This window comes from Taurulus bubalis (assembly GCF_910589615.1).
Source record: "Taurulus bubalis genome assembly, chromosome: 7".
In the NCBI taxonomy this organism is placed as follows: Eukaryota; Metazoa; Chordata; class Actinopteri; order Perciformes; family Cottidae; genus Taurulus; species Taurulus bubalis.
The window spans coordinates 20171756-20189596 of NC_136595.1; the positions used below are offsets into that span (position 1 = coordinate 20171756).

Below are 17841 nucleotides of genomic sequence, written 5' to 3' on the forward strand. Positions count from 1 at the left end.
ACAATTGTGAAAGTTATAAACTCAAATCTTGAATCAAATGCCTTCCAAATATTTCAACAGTACCGTCTCACCATGACATTCAGATGCAGGTGTGATCGAAGATAATGCAAAAGTTATGTGAGAAGTTTGCTCAAATATTGGTCAGGAACATTCTGTCCTCCCAAAATATTGGTAGGGACTCACTTGTCCATACTGTCCATATGCAAACCTACGCTCTTAATGCCAGAGAACAAAAGTGACCTGACTGCTGACTCTGTGATGTATGGGTTGAACTAATTGTTTCTCCAAAGAACATGACTCTAAAAGCCCCAGCTAAAACCTTTTTTCCTCTCTGTTATTTCAAATAACAACTTGTTTCTTAGGCTGAACGAAAAAAAACAGTATTTATATGGCAGTCAGTTTTTGTTTTAACCAAAATCAGATGTCTTCTGAGAGGCGTCACAATCAGCTATCAGTGTTGTTGGCAAGAGAAACGTGGGCGCTCTGTTACAATCACAGTTTCTCTGCAAAATGCTTCCTTTTTTTTACACAGCCCATATGGAAATCCCAAGCAGAACTAATTTGGAGAAATTGTTTTCAGACATTTTATGATACCAGCTAGCACCCATATCTCCTCTCTTTACTTGCTTCCGTGCTTCCGACAAGCAGTGAGATTGAATGGATGAGTGTCCAGAGGGCTGGGATGTTAAGTGAATCAGAGACTGCAGGTAGTTTGAAATATCTCCAGTGTTCAGTGCATCATGACCAATGTGCTGAACTATCAGTGGCATTGAACTATCAGTGGCAGAAAATGAGCAATGTTGGAGAGTTTAAATTACTTTAAGATCACTCCACAATGTAGTGAAACAAAAGACTCAGTCTCACAATATATTGGTTCAAACCGGTTCCGACACGGATATTAAGCTATTAAACTGTGGCTCAATTATATAGTTTAATATGTCTATCTTTAAAGACCCTGATCTGTAGAATAATCTCATTTCAACTCTGGAGTCTGACTACTCTCACTCTCATTATATGATTAATTTATGTGATTTGCAATGAATGTGTTGTAACTCTGTTATGTTGTTCATTCTGTACACATGACATCTATTTCACTTCTGTGCATCTGGGGAGAGGATCCTCCTCGGTTGCTCTCCCGAAGATTTCTTCCTTTTTTCTCCCCGATAAAGTTCTTTTTTTTCTTTTCTTTTGTACCGATGCGATGGTCCTGGGACAGAGGTTTTCGTATCGGTACAGATTGTAAAGTTCTCTGAGGAAAATGTGTGGTTTGTGATTTGAGACTCTACAAAAAGCATTGAATTGAATTGTCAAAGGATCTCCTCTGTAATCAACCAGAGATTAGCATGAGCAAAATTATGTATATAATAGGGGCATTAAGTCTACGTTTCAGAGAGAAATGCTCTCTCTAGTTGGTTTCTCTTGAAACTTTACATAGAAAACACTATCATAAAAGTTGCTCTTCTCAATATAAAATATAATACATTGATATTGATTGAACAACTCAACAGTAAGAATAATATAACACGGACTGGAGCAACTCTGCTGCAAAATGTTTTATTTATTATATAGTACGGAAGAAACATTTTGAGTGCAGGACTTTTGTATTTTATGTTCAACTTGCATTGGATTTATTTGTTTTGCAATGTGTGTTTCTAAATATTTAATTTTCTAGTTCATCAATGTTCTTGCCCTGCTTGTGGTAGGGCTTTTTAAATGGAAACATACTGTATGTAGGCAGTGATCATGATATAACGCAACATTTCCAATTTTCTCATTGGTTTTGTTTGTGAACTTTTGAGACCTTAGAATGAGTTGGTGTGCCACTGCCAACTCATCTCTGCACGGAATTAACATTTCTCACTCACTTGCTCTCTGTCTTTATCTCTCTACATCTCTTTCCCTCCTCTCTCCCTCTCTCTCTTCCAACAGATGGCTAATAAATCATTTACCCAAATCAATTATTCATTCTGGCCAAAGAGCAAACATTTACCTAACTGACACATAAACCAATATGCAGGCTGATACTCAACTGATTCACATAAAGCCAGGCCAGAATCTCAGGCTGCCGATATAAGGAGCGGTAACATTTGATCTTGCATAACAACTTGAATATCTTGTGTGTGAATGTAGAAGGGTTCTGTGTGTGTGTGTGTGTGTGTGTGTGTGTGTGTGTGTGTGTGTGTGTGTGTGTGTGTGTGTGTGTTTCAGAGAGAGAGAGAGTAAAAAGGATGAGGGGGAGATAGAAATGAGAGAGCACACTGTGGGAGGCGAAGAGGCTTATATTAACTAAACCAACCAGAGCAGCACTGTAGGAGTTCCTCCACACAATTCCTTATTCTATCAAGACGATCCGTTGAACACACCACCCACTGTACTATGGGCCACCAGAGGAGTTATATGAATTCATGGTCCTGCAGAATCCCAGGTCTTCATGACACAGGAGTGTATGGGAGGTCTGATTGTAGTGTGTTATCGATGACATTTTGTTGAGTCAACCCGGATTATTTTATTTTAAGAAAGAAATCAGTCATGGTTTTTAATGTTCACTTAAGCATAATATTGTACTTTGGACAGACAAGTCAAGTTATCTTACTACTGATATTATCAGTCAGAAAGGATTGTTGAGTTGCCCAGTGCTATAATACTGTATTCGTTAATGTCCACATGTTTTTACCCAGCTCAGCTTTACCAACTCATGGTGTGTGTGTGTGTCCATAGTGCTTATGCTGACGCATTTTACTGCAAGTCATGCTTGATGGATTGTTCACATTGATATTGACACATTCATGACTTTATACTGTACTGTAGTTGCTTTTTTGTTGAGTGGAAAACCTCCCAGACGTCAACTTTCCAAGAACTAAGAATAGTATATTTTATCACCACTATTTGGTGTCACCAAATACCGTGTAGGAAAAGTCCTCAATTTGACCTTTAGCCATAGAGATCACCAGAAAACCTTATTTTACAGCAGATATTTAAAATGTTGACAAAGGTGCAGGTGTAATTGATGATATTAGCAATAAAAAAAAAGCACAATAGAAAAAGCTTTCATAATAAACAGAATCCTGTGATGCACCACAATCCTATAATTATCCTGTAACCCCTGAGCTGAGAACCAGTGGTGTTAATAGCACATGCTGTGGCATTGATATCACAGCAATAGTCAGGTGTTCTCATATCATATTAGTTAGCAGCTTGACAGTGACGTGGAGCATAAGTCACAACGTTATCAGTATCACAGCATGACGGTTGTCACAACAGATTTGTCACGCAGCAGCAAGCTGTCACTTCTGCACGGTGTGTCATTGCTACTGACTTATCATGGCTGACACCTCTGACCAGGGCATCAGCTCAGTTCACTACACTGTGTATCTCACACAACGCCTGCAGAGACGTGCAGGGTGAACAAAGATGTTCTTCTGCGAGACATCTCCCGGTGACTAAAAATGACTTGATTTACTTGAGGATGCACCAGGCACCTTTGAGATGTGTGTTGTCTCTGGGATCAGTTAAGGTGTCTATGAAGTGACTGCCGGGGTTCAATCACTGCAAGACGCTCTCATCCCCACAAGGCCCAAACTGTAGCTCACATTTTACCCACTGAGTTTAGTTGGAAAGAGAGAAAAAAAGTTGGAGAGATGTGGAAACTGTAGGGAATTATAAAAGGGGTTGCTTCTGGAATGTGTGCAAATTAACACACTCTAAAAATTTCTCATATATCTGGCGCACCAATAAGTAGGCCATCCACTACAGTGGGTTTTTAATGGACTTAGAAGTTCATTCAGTGAGCGATTCAGGATGCCAAAGTGTTCTACTGAACGACTCAGAAGGTCTTTTGTACCTGCAGCAGTTAGATTTTTTAATGAACACCTTCAGTTGTGGTTTTTAGATTTAGCATCTTTCTGATTTCGGCCATGTGTCATGTTTCATATGGCATTTTCTGGTGTTTGTTCCTCTGTAATGTGTTTATTGTCTGCTGTGCACTGTGAACTTGTCTGTATGAGTCTGTTGTTGTCTGTATGACTTTTGGAGGCAAATGAGTTTCCCCACTGGGGATTAGTAACGTTTTCTAATATAATCTAATTTATAGAAAGCTACAAGTGAAACATTGTTTAAAAACAATGACAGACAGAAGGTCTTAATCATTTTTGTTCATTTAATTTAATGTTTTAGTCATCATGACAATTGAGATTATCTATGAATAAGATATAAGTTTAATGTAAGTAATATGATTTTAATAATAAGTGTTTATCACCACATGAAATAGACCGAATTTAATAAAAACAACAGATCCGACATTAGGGAGAAGAGAAACTTCAGGGTGGGAATAAATTGTCTGCCAAATCTTTCTTTTGCGCCAAATCAGCCATGTGTTGTGCTTCCCGTGGCTGGTATACATCTGCCAGTTTCTGTGGCCAACCTTCACCTTCCTTATAGAGGGTGCCAACGTCCAGACGGCAGTAGTGTGAAGCATAGCTGTCATGATGATGATTGGAAAGCACTGCGGTGAAGAGAAGTGTAGCTCACTGGACATTGTGGAAATGTTTTCATATAAATTCATGCCTGGACTGTGTATGTAAAGTGTAGTTCTTATTATTATGTTTTGGAGTATGTCCAGTTCCTGACCACAGCAGCCTGCTTTAGTGTTGGTGAGATTGGCATCAGGCCAGAACAGTTCCACCTGAAAAATTGAGCAGGCTGGCAGCTCTCACTGTGAATAAAGTTACATTTTAGAAGAGCAATGTAACGCTGCAGATTGAGATGTTTTATGAAATGTCTTTTGTTTTATTTAATCTTTTTACTTCATGTTCCCTTACAAATGTACAATACATGGTGGCTTACAGACCAAATCCAGTTTACTGTAAAAAATGAATTGGTCTTCCTCTTCAGCACCATGGACAGCTCTGAGGAGCTGTGTACATGTACTTGTGCTTTGCTGTAATTTTGCCAAAGTGTATGCATAATATAAACATTTTGTCATACTGGAACATCACACAACAGTGTCAGGACACAGATTAATTCATATTGTTTTGTCTGTGCCTATTACATGTACACATACAGAGAATATCTTTACATCAGGCAATCTAAACAATTCCTATCTAGCGTGTTTTTGCAGGCTTTAAAAATAGCTGATACGGTTCTCTTTGCATGACAGTGATACTGACTTCCAGGCAGCAGCTCAAGACACAGACACAAAAGAGGCACAGACTGAGAACCAGCAGCAAACATTCTATTTCTAGCTGTAATGTATCTTTCTTATTTGCAAGAATATACACTTCCTTGGCTTAAACAAGCAGACAATTAAAAAGCCTCTAACATGACTTCTGTCGAAAATAAGGAATGAGTCCAGTTGGACGTTGAGAGCAAAAACCCTCTAAACTGCAAAAGGTCGTTATTAGAAAGCGGGACCCAGGACATCCACTGAATAACGGTGGACTAAATGAGGTAGCCATTTTTAGACCCTCCATCCCTTCGTCTCCATAACAACTAAAGAGCAGCCAGGACTGACTAATGGTCTAAGGAAAGATTGAGAGATAGAGGAAGTGGGGGATGAAATGACAAAGGTGGCACGAGGCAGCAGAGGGAGCGATTGGGGTAAAAGGAGGGAAGGAGAAAGACATTGCATGTTGGGGGTGAACATGGAAAATGGGATAAAATCCAAAGGGGAATAGTTAGAGGTGTGAAACTCATGAGACTAAGTCTATTTCTGTATTTGTGTGGATGATGGTGAGCTATATTTAATCTTTCTCTCACCTCATTCTCTCTCTTGCTCTTACTCTCTCTCTCTATGTCTTTCTTCTGTTAATTAAATCAGATGACGCTCTGTGCCTCCTAACACTACAGATAGGACTAATTTTCACCACTGTGTCAAGTCACTGGGTCTGTGTTGCTGTTTTTCTAGCTGTGTGATATTGCGTGCCATCATCAGAAAGATGCTGTTTTAACATTTTACTGCACATAGATCATGTGTTTAAGAGGCTGCACTTTTACATAATCCGCCTATAAATTACCTCGAGATGTGTGACAGGTTGTTGCCTTCATTTTAGTCATCTTTTCATGATGGATGTGAATTTAATTACTACAATTATTAATCCATCATTGGTTTTCCACTGTCCAGAAGAGCAATGAGCACTCATGTACAGTATACCTTTAAGTTTTGGAGTTGATACTCAAAGTCTTCAAAGTCAAAAGGCTGCTCCATGCTTGGCAAAAACTTTTTTATTTTTAACTTACTTTTTCGTCCATTTATCTCTCTCAACCAGGTGAAAGGGATATAATTGTGTGTTCAGGTCAGTGGAAAATAAATAAACAGTCAAAGGTGCCAGTATAATTGGGAAGAAGGTTGTAAAAAAAGGTGGAGGAAGAGGTAGTTGCGATGAGAGAGGTTTAGGGATGAAGAGCAGGATATGAGGGTACAGAGAGGAGAGAGAAAAGAGAAGCAGGAGGGCAGACTAATGAGGAAGAAGGGGTGGGAGGTGGGGGATCACTGTCTTTCTCTTTCCGCATCAGTCTGAGGGCTGAAGGCCACACAGAGGTGTATTTAGAGGGCGGGGGAATAGATGAGAGAAAAGACACGGTAAAAATGAAACCTTTGTAGGACTGGCTCTGTGTAGCAGATAAGAGATTGCGACATTTGTGTGTGTGTGTGTGTGTGTGTGTGTGTGTGTGTGTGTGTGTGTGTGTGTGTGTGTGTGTGTGTGTGTGTGTGTGTGTATCACTACGCGTGTGTTTGTCCACGAGCTTCATGTCTCTCCAGTCTGAGAATGTCTTGCCTTCCCTTGACAGAGCTGCTTTCTCCGTTCTCCTTCTAAATAGCAGTTGTCACAGCCATTACATCCTCCCACACACAGCCAAACATCCAAAAGCCCCGAAAAACATCCCTGTTGTTTTCTCTGTTTTGTCTCTGCGTGCTGGAGACCTCACACTCCATATCTAAGCTCTGCAGCCATCCTCCAACACTGTGTGTGATGGCCTCACTCTGTGTGTGTGTGTGTGTGTTTCCCCTTAATGACGCCACAGATTATAAAGCGTAAAATTGTAGCTTTTATGTTCATCTGCAAGAAAGTGACAACTCTGCTCTGTGTGTGTGTGTGTGTGTGTGTGTGTGTGTGTGTGTGTGTGTGTGTGTGTGTGTGTGTGTGTGTGTGTGTGTGTTGGCCTCTGCAGGATCCTGGCCGCTGCAGGGGCACATATGAACATCTCAGTGGACCTGAGGACCCTGAGGGCGGTACGAGTGCTGCGACCTCTCAAACTGGTCTCAGGCATCCCGAGTAAGTACCACATTATGTCGATATCCTTTTAGTCAAGAGTCAAGGAAATAGAACATATAGTCTCACTCCATTTGGTGTATCATGAAGACAGTTTTGGCGATTTGGTCAGGTTTTCAGATATCGCCTGGGAAAGATTTAAACCTCCAATCCAATTAAATGTTTGTGAACCTCAGACAAAGGGGTCACTTCGCAGAAAGCAGTTCAAAAGAAAGAAAAACAAAACTGCCTGTGTAGCTAGATACACTTGAGAGTTAACATTTTTAAGTAAGGTCCATTCACAACTGTCATTATTATACACTTCATAAATAAAGGTTGAATTAATTAATGAATCACCAAAGTCCTTTATTAAATTCCAAGCCAATATTAGCATGAGGTATTCGTCTAACCAATCGATTAATCTGCTGATTATCTTTGTTTATAATAAAGTAATGGTTTGGTTACTCAAAGTTGTTTGTTTTGTCTGACAAACACTCAAAAATCTAAAGATATTCAATTTACCGTCATAGAAAGTAAGAAAAAAAGCAAACATTCATTTGAGAAGCTTGAATCAGTGATTGCTTGCTTAAATTACTTGAATGATTAATATATTATCAAAATAGTTAATTGTTCATTCTTTGTTAATAAATTAATTGGCAAAGCACTTCAGCTCTGGTGGAAAATATATATTCTTTCAATCACTGTAAAGTGAGGTCATTACATTTTATGACTGACATGTTTCACAGATGTGTTTTCCTCTGTGTGCTCTACTTCTAGGTCTGCAGATAGTTTTGAAGTCTATAATGAAGGCCATGGTTCCTCTGCTGCAAATCGGCCTGCTGCTCTTTTTTGCAATTCTCATGTTCGCCATCATCGGCCTGGAGTTTTACAGCGGCAAACTGCACTACACCTGCACGGCGCAGTCTGGAATACTCGGTACAGACACACTCATTGTGTATAAATATGTGTGTGTCTCTATCGCCCACAGGTACGTGCTGCACATTATATGCAGGATATGCATAGTGATGCTTACATAAGCAGATGTATATCTGTACAGGATGTGCACAGTATGTACATCTGGGCTCAGTGCTTAAAGACTTAAAATTATGCAAGTTCAACAATCATTTTGGACCATTATTATTAGTTGAATGATTACTTTATTTATTTACACATATCACAGCCTTTGTCTGAACATTTAATTGGTCTGGCAATTATATTCCATAAATCAAAAGAACAAATTGGGAAAAATTTGTAATGTTTCATTCATTATATTTGTTCTCAAATAAAAGAAGCTTATGGCGGACAGTTCTCTAATTCTTTTTTTAAAAGGATGGACACATTGCATTGATTAATTACAACACCCTTCTATCTAGTATTTCACACAGACAGGAAATCTAAAATATGGAAATATACAAGTGTGTGTTAGGAGTCAACATAAGTAACTGGTAAGTTCATTTGTTATAACTTATTTGTACTAATTCAGTGTTCCAGTTCAGATACACACACATATAGATTATGCAATGATGTATACTACGCTGTGTTGGTAGCCAATAGTAACATATTGTGATTACTGTTATTCAGATATTTATTCACCTTAAGCCAAGATCTAATTTACATTGCAATGAAAAATAGGAAATTATCTCAATAACTCTGACACACACTGATGGCATGTATATAACGAAAGAGAATAATTTGTAGAAAGGGCCTGAAATGGTTGTGAATAATTAATAATTGCGAACAGATAAAAGACAAATTTATGAAGATTTTTTGTCAGAAAACTGCATCAGAGGAAGAGAAAGCGAAGAGTCGAGACTGAGCTCATGCTGTTGCTGTTGTCATTGAGTGTGTATCTATTGCACCTGTGTGTCTACGTGTTGTGTACATAGCTCTTCAGGTGGTAGCGGCATTGTCATAATTACAAATGCACACACAAGTACGCACAATGGCACGCCAGGCTGCACCTGCAGGCTTGATCAAACCAAACTGTCGGTGTTGTCCTGTATAATTAAAAAGAATGCGGCGCTCTACAATAGCTCATTGTGCATTCACGGCTGTCATTAACCTCCGTGCTGTTCCTGTCACACTGGAGCTGAATGGACAGTTAGATAACAGGGCGGTCTGAAGTGCGTATTTTCTGTCACTGAATGGTCACGTCACTGTTTTGACAGGCGCGCTGCTGCTCCAATACAGAGAGGTTTCTGTAATTCCTTTTGGTTTTAATTCATTCTTACTGCACATTGTGACACATGGCCAGTAAGATATCTTCGAGGCAAAGAATTTATTGTCACGCAACTCGAGCAATAATGAAGAGCAGCGTTGCTCACTGGGTACATGGGTGGGTTTAAACTGTGCAGTAGGCGTGAGAGCAAACGATTCAAATTCTCAAATTCTGTGTGAAAATGATTAAATGCGTAATAAATTAAATACAGACATTCATTGAACAGACAAGGTCTGTTTTCGGTTGCTGGTAACTTTGGTCCTATGTACGACACATTTTTTCTCTCTATCAATGGACCTTTCAGAAAACGAGACGGTGGACTCCTCTGAGTACGAGGTACCGTGTGGCGTACGTCGGTGTCCGGACAAATACACCTGCAGCGATACTTGGATCGGCCCGAATGACGGCATCACTCAGTTTGATAACATCCTGTTTGCTGTTCTCACGGTCTTCCAGTGCATCACCATGGAGGGATGGACCACCGTGCTCTACAATGTGAGACAGCCAGCTCACACACACACATGTACACTCACATGTGCCGCTCATATTATTTCTCTGGTTTGCTGCAAATGATTGAGGTGCAGCAGTCCTCCTCTCAGAAGGTCTGCCTGTGGATGGAGAACATGGGGTCAGGGTTACTGGCATGGGATTTTAATGTTGAAACTGCAGAGTGCTTTGTTGATTCCTGTTTTGCTCTCAGCGTGGCATTTTTTATTCTATCTATCATGAGAAATGTACGACCTGCTTCAACATGCTGCAAGGGCTGAATAGAGATTAGACTGCCCACCTACTAGGTATGAAATATGACACGCTTCAGAATCTCTGAGAAATGTAATCTCAGATTATTTAATGTGTAAACCTCTGCTGTATATTGTGAGAATATGAACATGAAGAAGGGAGAACAATTAAATGTTTACCTATTTTTACCCATATTTAAATACACAGAACTAACGTGAATTATTTCTTGAAGCAGGATCTTAATGGCAAGTTTAGCAGAAAATTGACTCCCTGAGCCATGTTTCAAAAAATATTTTTATTTCTCCATGTTTATGTGATACATTGGATTATTTTTATATGTCATGACCACAGTAGTTTTGTCATCCTGTGTGATTGACTGGGTCAGTGATGCTGTTGTTCTATAGGGAAGTGTTTATGCTCAAGGATTTATAGTCCAAGAGCAAAAGCTTGAGGACATGTTTTAAATTTGTTTTTGCTGTAGAGTAACTGTCTGACAGGGATTGAGGTGCTGCAACAGGCTTTATGAGCATATATGTCAGAGTTAGAGGAGCAGGAAGACACACACACACACACACACACACACACACACACACACACACACACACACACACACACACAGACAGACAGCATGTAGAAAGAAAGGTGAGCAGTGGAAGGCGGTGACACCATTTGCTAATTTGATATATTTGCTGCCTGCATGACCGCCCAACAAATCAAGTCCAATCATGTCCACCTCTGGTTGAATTACAAAATCCTGTTCCTGCCTGCGTCAAAATATACCAATAGAGAAGCATTTTGCGAAACAAAATACCATTCTTCCCATAAAGGCCTGGACACTTCTGAAATTGGCAAAGAAACGGTATGCATGGATACATTATGCCTATAGTGCAGTGTTGCTATCAGAACTGTTCTATATTACTTTAGACAAGACTGAACCATTTTATTAACATACAAGCATTTTTACAGTCATTTACTTTCTGCAAAATATCTGGTATTGCCTCAGATTGAATGGAAATATGTTCAGAAGCTTTTTCGGCCAAACATTTCTGAATGTTTCCAATGACATTTTTCTTACATTTTCAAGCCGCTAAGGAAATAGACTACGCAAGGTCCAAAGTACTCGACAGAAGTTGTGCCGGAGTTCAATCAAAAGAAGAAAGAAGATGTATTATCACTAACACTCCCCCAAGGCCAAAAACAACTGAATGAATCAAAAATTCCTTTGAGGGAGCGTGACATTTCCGCGATACCATATAACAAGAAGTATTTAGGAAGTCAGAGTGAATTTCACAAGGATGTAGTCTAAAGATTTCTATTATTTGAGCCAGTTTGAATCATGAGAAAAAAAAAGAAGGATATAATTTGGTGTGTACTGTAGGTCATTGCACTGTATGCTTGTTGTCAATACTACTTCTAAAATACTACTTTTCTTGTTTTTGTCAGTTTCCAATTATGTGGAAACCAAAAGAAAATCACAAAATGAATCAACAACTTAATTTCTCCTTTCTTCCTTTACCTACAATTTCAGATCTCATTTAAGCAACAATCAAAGCATGCACTCACACACAGACACACACACACACACACACACACACACACACACACACACACACACACACACACACACACACACACACACACACAAAATGCTGTGCCAGGGTGTAATTTGCAGTCAGCTGCCTGCTCTTTCAGTTTTTATTGAGATAGATGAAGGCAGATGATTTGCCAGGTTGATTGTGTTATGTTGTCTGAAGGGATGCTGAATGAGCTTTGCTGATGAACAATGAAGGAGGGAGGAAAGTGGAAGGATGACATGCTGAAAAAGGACCGCTGACTATACAGGCTCACTGACTTAAGCAGAAATCCTGTACTCTGTTTCTATGTTGGCTTCATACAGAGTACCGGTACCTCCTCTCTCCTCCAAAGTGTAGATCAATGCACATGACGTAGCTGTGCGTTGCCCTGCCTGCCCTCTGGCTTGAACCTTGACACTTGACACCTACACTTGTATTTCTGTCAATGGCAGCATAAATCTGCTCCAGCCTGATGTGATTTGACTGAATTTAGAATTGACTTTGATGTTTTAGACCGACGATGCCTTGGGCCCCAACTGGAACTGGATCTACTTCATCCCTCTCATCATCATCGGCTCTTTCTTTGTCCTGAATCTTGTGCTGGGAGTCCTCTCTGGGTAGGTTCGCAGCTCCAGGTTAATTTAAAAACTCATCAAGGTTTCAGCTTTTTGTGACAGATTTATGTGTTTTTTAGCTCATAGACCAATTGTGAACTAATACAACGTTCTGTGAAGGTGAGGTGTCTGATTGCCTTACTGATAGTCTTCTTCCTGCTAAATGTAATGTTACCTTGAGGCGGTTCTTTGAAACGTATTGATGAAGACAGCTTGGACATTGTGCCGAGGCTTGAGAGCTTTGATGGTGGGAGTTTAATCTCCCAAGCCAGAGTTCAGAATCAGGTTAAGGGGCTAACAAAAGAGAGCACACAGACACTCCAGGTTAGGTTGGTTGGGCGGAGAGCAACAGCACCTTGTAACCAAGGTTCTGTTACCGAAACTGCTCAGGGATGTCGTTGTGGCCTTATGTCTCACAGATGACCAAAGGAGTAACTTAACTGACTCACGGTCCCTCAAATGCAACATTAGTTTACACTGATTCTTTTGAAGAGTGAGCTACTTTTTTTTCCAGGTCCTTCCAAGGCTACACCACATCTGTGACATTGGCTAGAGTTACAGTATGCAGTACAGTCAGCTGGTTTTGTTGTTGTCAGGCTATCGACTGCACGCTGCTTTTTAACTGACTGGTTTAGCTTTTGGAAAACTAGCTGCTGTCAAATTGTGCCATTTCAGTACGTGGTCTTAAAATCTATACAAGTTAATTAGTATTACATAAAGAGACCTCCTTTGCCTTGCTCCCTCTCTTCTGCTCTTGTGGTTGAATGAGCAATGACAAGAGTTCAAAACAACAATAGATGTTTCCCCCCGGGTGATTGTCTCCAGGAGGATTTATTTATCCATGTGGCTATAAATCCCTGTACCCTCAAAGAGTATAAATAAGTGATTTTGTTTTTTGTTCTGCAGAGAATTTGCAAAGGAGAGGGAGAGGGTGGAAAACCGCAGGGCCTTCATGAAACTGAGACGCCAACAGCAGATCGAGCGAGAGCTCAACGGCTACCGGGCCTGGATCGACAGAGCAGGTGGCTTTAGTCCCACGGCTCAGGGAGACCAAGAATTTGGCTCTTGATGAGAAAAGCAAAATCAATACTTCCCTTTAAGCTTTAAGACTAATCCTATCCATTGGTGAACGTATGACTATCTGAGGCAACCTGTTCACAATTGAGAGATATTGTTGCAAAAGATGTCAGTATATCTCTTTCCATCTGAGCCATCATCGGCTCATTTCTTATCGCGGTCTGACTTTTTGCTTTCCAGAGGAAGTGATGCTTGCAGAGGAGAATAAGAATTCAGGACCTTCTGCCCTCGATGGTAAGTCAGCAACAAGTTTTTTTTTCTGGTTTCGTTGCGCACATTGCCTTTCTGCTCTTCACATTGCTTTACATTCTGTCTCTCTTAAACTGAATCAGTGTAATGCTGGCATGTACGCTTGATAAAAAGGTGCTTTATGAAGGCTATTCAAGCATATGCCATTAGTCTGCATTATGTATTCGTGTGTGATTTTAAGTTGACACACTACTTTTTTAGGACATTGTAATAAAAAGTGTGTTCAAAGAAGTTACATTTCAATCAGCAACAACCAATGACAATGTCAGTTGGTCAGTCAGTCCACCACTTTGGTCCAGACTGAAATATCTCTACTATATAACTACTGGTTGGATTGCCAACAAATGTTTTTCAAATTCCTGGTTCCTAGAGGATGAATCCTATAGACTAAAAGTGAACCTCTTACTTTTCATCTCGGTCCAAATGTAAATTTCCCCCAATATTTTTGATTTATCACCAAATACCTACAAAACCATGATCAGCCTCAGCTGATAGTTACTTGTGTTCATCAGCAAATGCTCAAATGATTACATGATTAAATTGTGAACATGATAAACTTGTTTTACATCAGCATGTAGTCATAGGAAAATGTGTCAAAAGTCAGGTGAGCAATGTTAAACAATGTTGTGACCAATCATTCGCCAGCAGTAGCAGGCTTTGCTGTCATAACTCTTAGCCCTGTCATTGTGAACATGTTAGCATGCTGGCTAGCTCACAGCATTGTTGCGCCTCCAGCCTCACAGAGCCACTAGCGGGGTTGAAGTCTCTATAGTATCGAAATTTTGCTGAATTGAAGATTGCAACAAAAAAAGGTACAGTACAGTATGTTGGTTCAGGACATATTGTATTGAGTGTGGTGCAGAGATCACTCTACACCATTACATCGCTCTACAACTCTCATTGCCACATGGAGAGATTTAGCACTGATGGTGGTCAACCAGACACTAAACACAGCGCCCCAGACAGATACTGTGCCTGCCCTCACCCTCTAAACTCTACTTTGACCTTTCCTCCTCGCTAAACCAGCAGGGCTTTTTATTAAATGTTGATTGATTGGCAGCTCTCAGGAGCCTCCCAGAGTGGAGCACAGGTGGTGCCTATGGTGAGAACCGTCCTCTGCTCTGCTTTCTCCCTCACCAACTTCACCACCTCATTTGCCAAACACACACACACACACAGTCACTCAAAATCACACATACGAACACAAAGAGGGCAAATCCTGACTGAAGTATGTTTCTTGTTCAGTATGTTTCTGTCACTGGAAGAACAAAGATATTCTGAAAAAGGTTAAAAATAAGTTGAATGCAAATCTGTAGAAGAAACAGATAGGGTTCTAGCTGCTGTGATGGAAATACATGCAGAAGCTCTGAGAGCTTTGATTAAAAAGAAAGGTGGCGCACTGCGGTTGCCTAAGCAACCAGTGGCTATGTGCGTGTGTGTGTGTGTGTGTGTGTGTGTGTGTGTGTGTGTGTGTGTGTGAGTGTGTTGACGGGATCCAGTGTTCATGCCAGTGTGTGAAATGGCAGCAATATGTTTGTGTGTTTGATCAACAGCTTATTAAAAAAATTCCTCGCGCAAATATGCACCACAAGTAGATTCAGAAATCTCAAGGTAGCAGGAAGGTACGAGTGGAGGTAGGACGCACATTAGTCAGCGAAAAGGTTAAAACATCCTCATCACACTCACTTCGGCATGTGTGCACTGCACGGCATGTAGCCTGATACTGTATGGCAGCCGCTCAAAGAAGATAAATGCATGGACCGTCAAGCCGCCTCGGAGCATGGTTTACCATGACGGAGGTCATGAAACAGCACAAGAAGGTTTGCATTCTGTTGTTTGGATCATTACACTGACATTAAATTACATTATATTAAATGATCGTTTTAAAAAAAATCTAATTCAACTGCAGCATTAAGTTGTTCAACAATCCCTCTCAGCTACCTTCACAGACATGAGCTTGTCATGCAGATAATCCTTGTTGGGATTTTCTTCTTATCATTTGCTTCATCGTTATCTTTATATTGCATTTTTCCCCACTTGGATACTGCCTGAGTCGACCTTACAGATGTAAGGGTGGTCATGCACAAGGCAGTTTTTTTGGGTCGCATTAACGTACTACCAGTAAAAAGGCAAAAATCTATTCATAGATCAAGCACAATGTGACCGAAAGCATAACTTGCCAAAAAAAAACAGTGTTTCGTGGCCGTGTTGCCCAAAAGTCAGCTTTGTGTCACTGTCCTCACGGTATGTTCCCTCTAATTTCACAGAATGTGTTGGTTATACAGTTTGAACATCTTGTTCTGGGACTTTGTCATGTTCAACCTGCTCTGTCTGCAGTGTTGAAGAGAGCCACCACCATCAAAAGGAGAGGGATGGATGTGGGGCATCGAGGGCAACCAGGGGAGGAACAATATGGCGACATCTCCTCTGTGGGTGAGTGGGCCCTCTGGACATATAAAGTGTGAGGTGTTCTCCAGTAGGGCAGCATTGCTGCAGCTGTAGGAGTGTCTGTTTGATGTTGTTGTAAGCCGTGTTTGGAGCACAGTTCAAGATACAGAACAGGAACATGCTCTTCACACCCTGTTGGTTATTTCCCCCTCTCCGTCTCCTTCTCATCCCCGCAGGCATGGCCAGAGCAAGTATCAGGAGTGCCAAGCGAGGTCCAACAGCATTTTTCCGCCGCAAGGAGCGTCTCCTGCGTATCTCCATCCGCCGTGTGGTGAAGACCCACACGTTCTACTGGACAGTGCTGGGCCTTGTGGCTCTTAACACACTGTGTGTGGCCATTGTTCACCACAACCAGCCTCTGTGGCTGTCCACCTTCCTCTGTGAGACACACTTCAATCAGTAACACCTAGAGGCAGTTGACCACTTTAAAGCAGTCAAATGGCTCTGAAAGTTGTTGCTTTATCATCTAATAGTCTCTGTAAGTTTCAAGATTGAAGTGTCTTTTTTTTCTTGTTCCAGACTATGCAGAGTTCCTGTTCCTCGCTCTGTTTCTGACTGAGATGCTTCTGAAGATGTACAGCTTGGGCCCGCGTCTCTACTTCCATTCTTCCTTCAACTGCTTTGACTGCAGCGTCAGTACTCAGTCTTCCACTTTCCGAAAGTTCTGCTTATGTTCATGAATGACGCAGCATCAGCCCTCGCGTCCTCTGTGTCGGCCTCTGTAGTATCTTCTCTGCCTCTCTCTTTTCTCTGTCACTCCGTCGTAGCTTGTTGGTTTAGACTCATTACGTGTTTGTATGTTTGTCTCTAGGTGATCGTTGGCAGCATCTTTGAAGTGCTGTGGGGTTTCTTCAGGCCCGGCACTTCCTTTGGCATTAGTGTCCTGCGTGCTCTCCGTCTGCTGAGGATCTTCAAGATCACCAAGTTAGTGCCTTATTAACTTTTTGCCATCTGTCGAGATGTTTTGTATTGTTTACATGGAGCATTTTACTGCACTGAAAGATAGCAGTCGTGATATGTTTTCCATGTTGTTGTAGTATGCAGTTTTCTATATTGTATGTTGTACATTAATGCAGCAACAACCAAGTGCATCAAACAAGTTAATGCAGTCAAGACAAAAGAATAAAAAAATAAAAAAAACACAAAAGGTACCTACATATATACATATATATGCCCATGACATTCAAACATTTTGCAATTTGCAAAGCTCTGGCAAGATGTTTGATGTTAGGTAGGTTTTTGTAAACTTAGACACGCCCTGAGATGAAGAGCAGGCTACAGAAATCTGGTGAGCTCCCTCTCTTCTATCTCTACACCTCCAGATTGTATTCATTTTAAATCTTCAGCCCCAGCCAATGCTGACTCAAGTGACATCACTTGAGGCGATTTAATAGACCTTTTTCCCATATGTAGTAGTACTACTTAAGACCTGTGAACAGACGTTGATGTGACAAATCTGTGGAGTTAGTTTCCCTTAAAGTTTAGTAAAGTGCACTAATGTGATATTTTGTGTCAAGGTATTGGGCGTCTCTGAGAAACTTGGTCATCTCTCTGATGAACTCCATGAAGTCCATCATCTCCCTCATCTTCCTCCTCTTCCTCTTCATCCTTGTTTTCGCACTCCTTGGCATGCAGCTCTTCGGTGGCAGGTAACAGTGAATAGTCGCCCACAGTCG

General features: G+C 40.8%; 1 protein-coding gene across 1 annotated transcript in view; it reads left to right on the plus strand.

Annotated features, from left to right (window-relative positions):
• The window catches only part of cacna1ea (calcium channel, voltage-dependent, R type, alpha 1E subunit a), a gene marked incomplete at its 3' end in the record, with an annotated part of 75284 nt that overhangs the window by 34876 nt on the left and 22567 nt on the right, over positions 1-17841 (plus strand). Inside the window, exons 5-16 of the mRNA XM_079220577.1 lie at positions 7168-7271; positions 8025-8183; positions 9770-9960; positions 12291-12394; positions 13298-13413; positions 13649-13702; positions 14778-14819; positions 16055-16150; positions 16342-16545; positions 16685-16797; positions 16977-17089; positions 17683-17814. Of these exons, the coding sequence (XP_079076703.1) occupies positions 7168-7271; positions 8025-8183; positions 9770-9960; positions 12291-12394; positions 13298-13413; positions 13649-13702; positions 14778-14819; positions 16055-16150; positions 16342-16545; positions 16685-16797; positions 16977-17089; positions 17683-17814 (1428 nt within the window). The remainder of the gene's footprint in view (positions 1-7167; positions 7272-8024; positions 8184-9769; positions 9961-12290; positions 12395-13297; positions 13414-13648; positions 13703-14777; positions 14820-16054; positions 16151-16341; positions 16546-16684; positions 16798-16976; positions 17090-17682; positions 17815-17841) is intronic.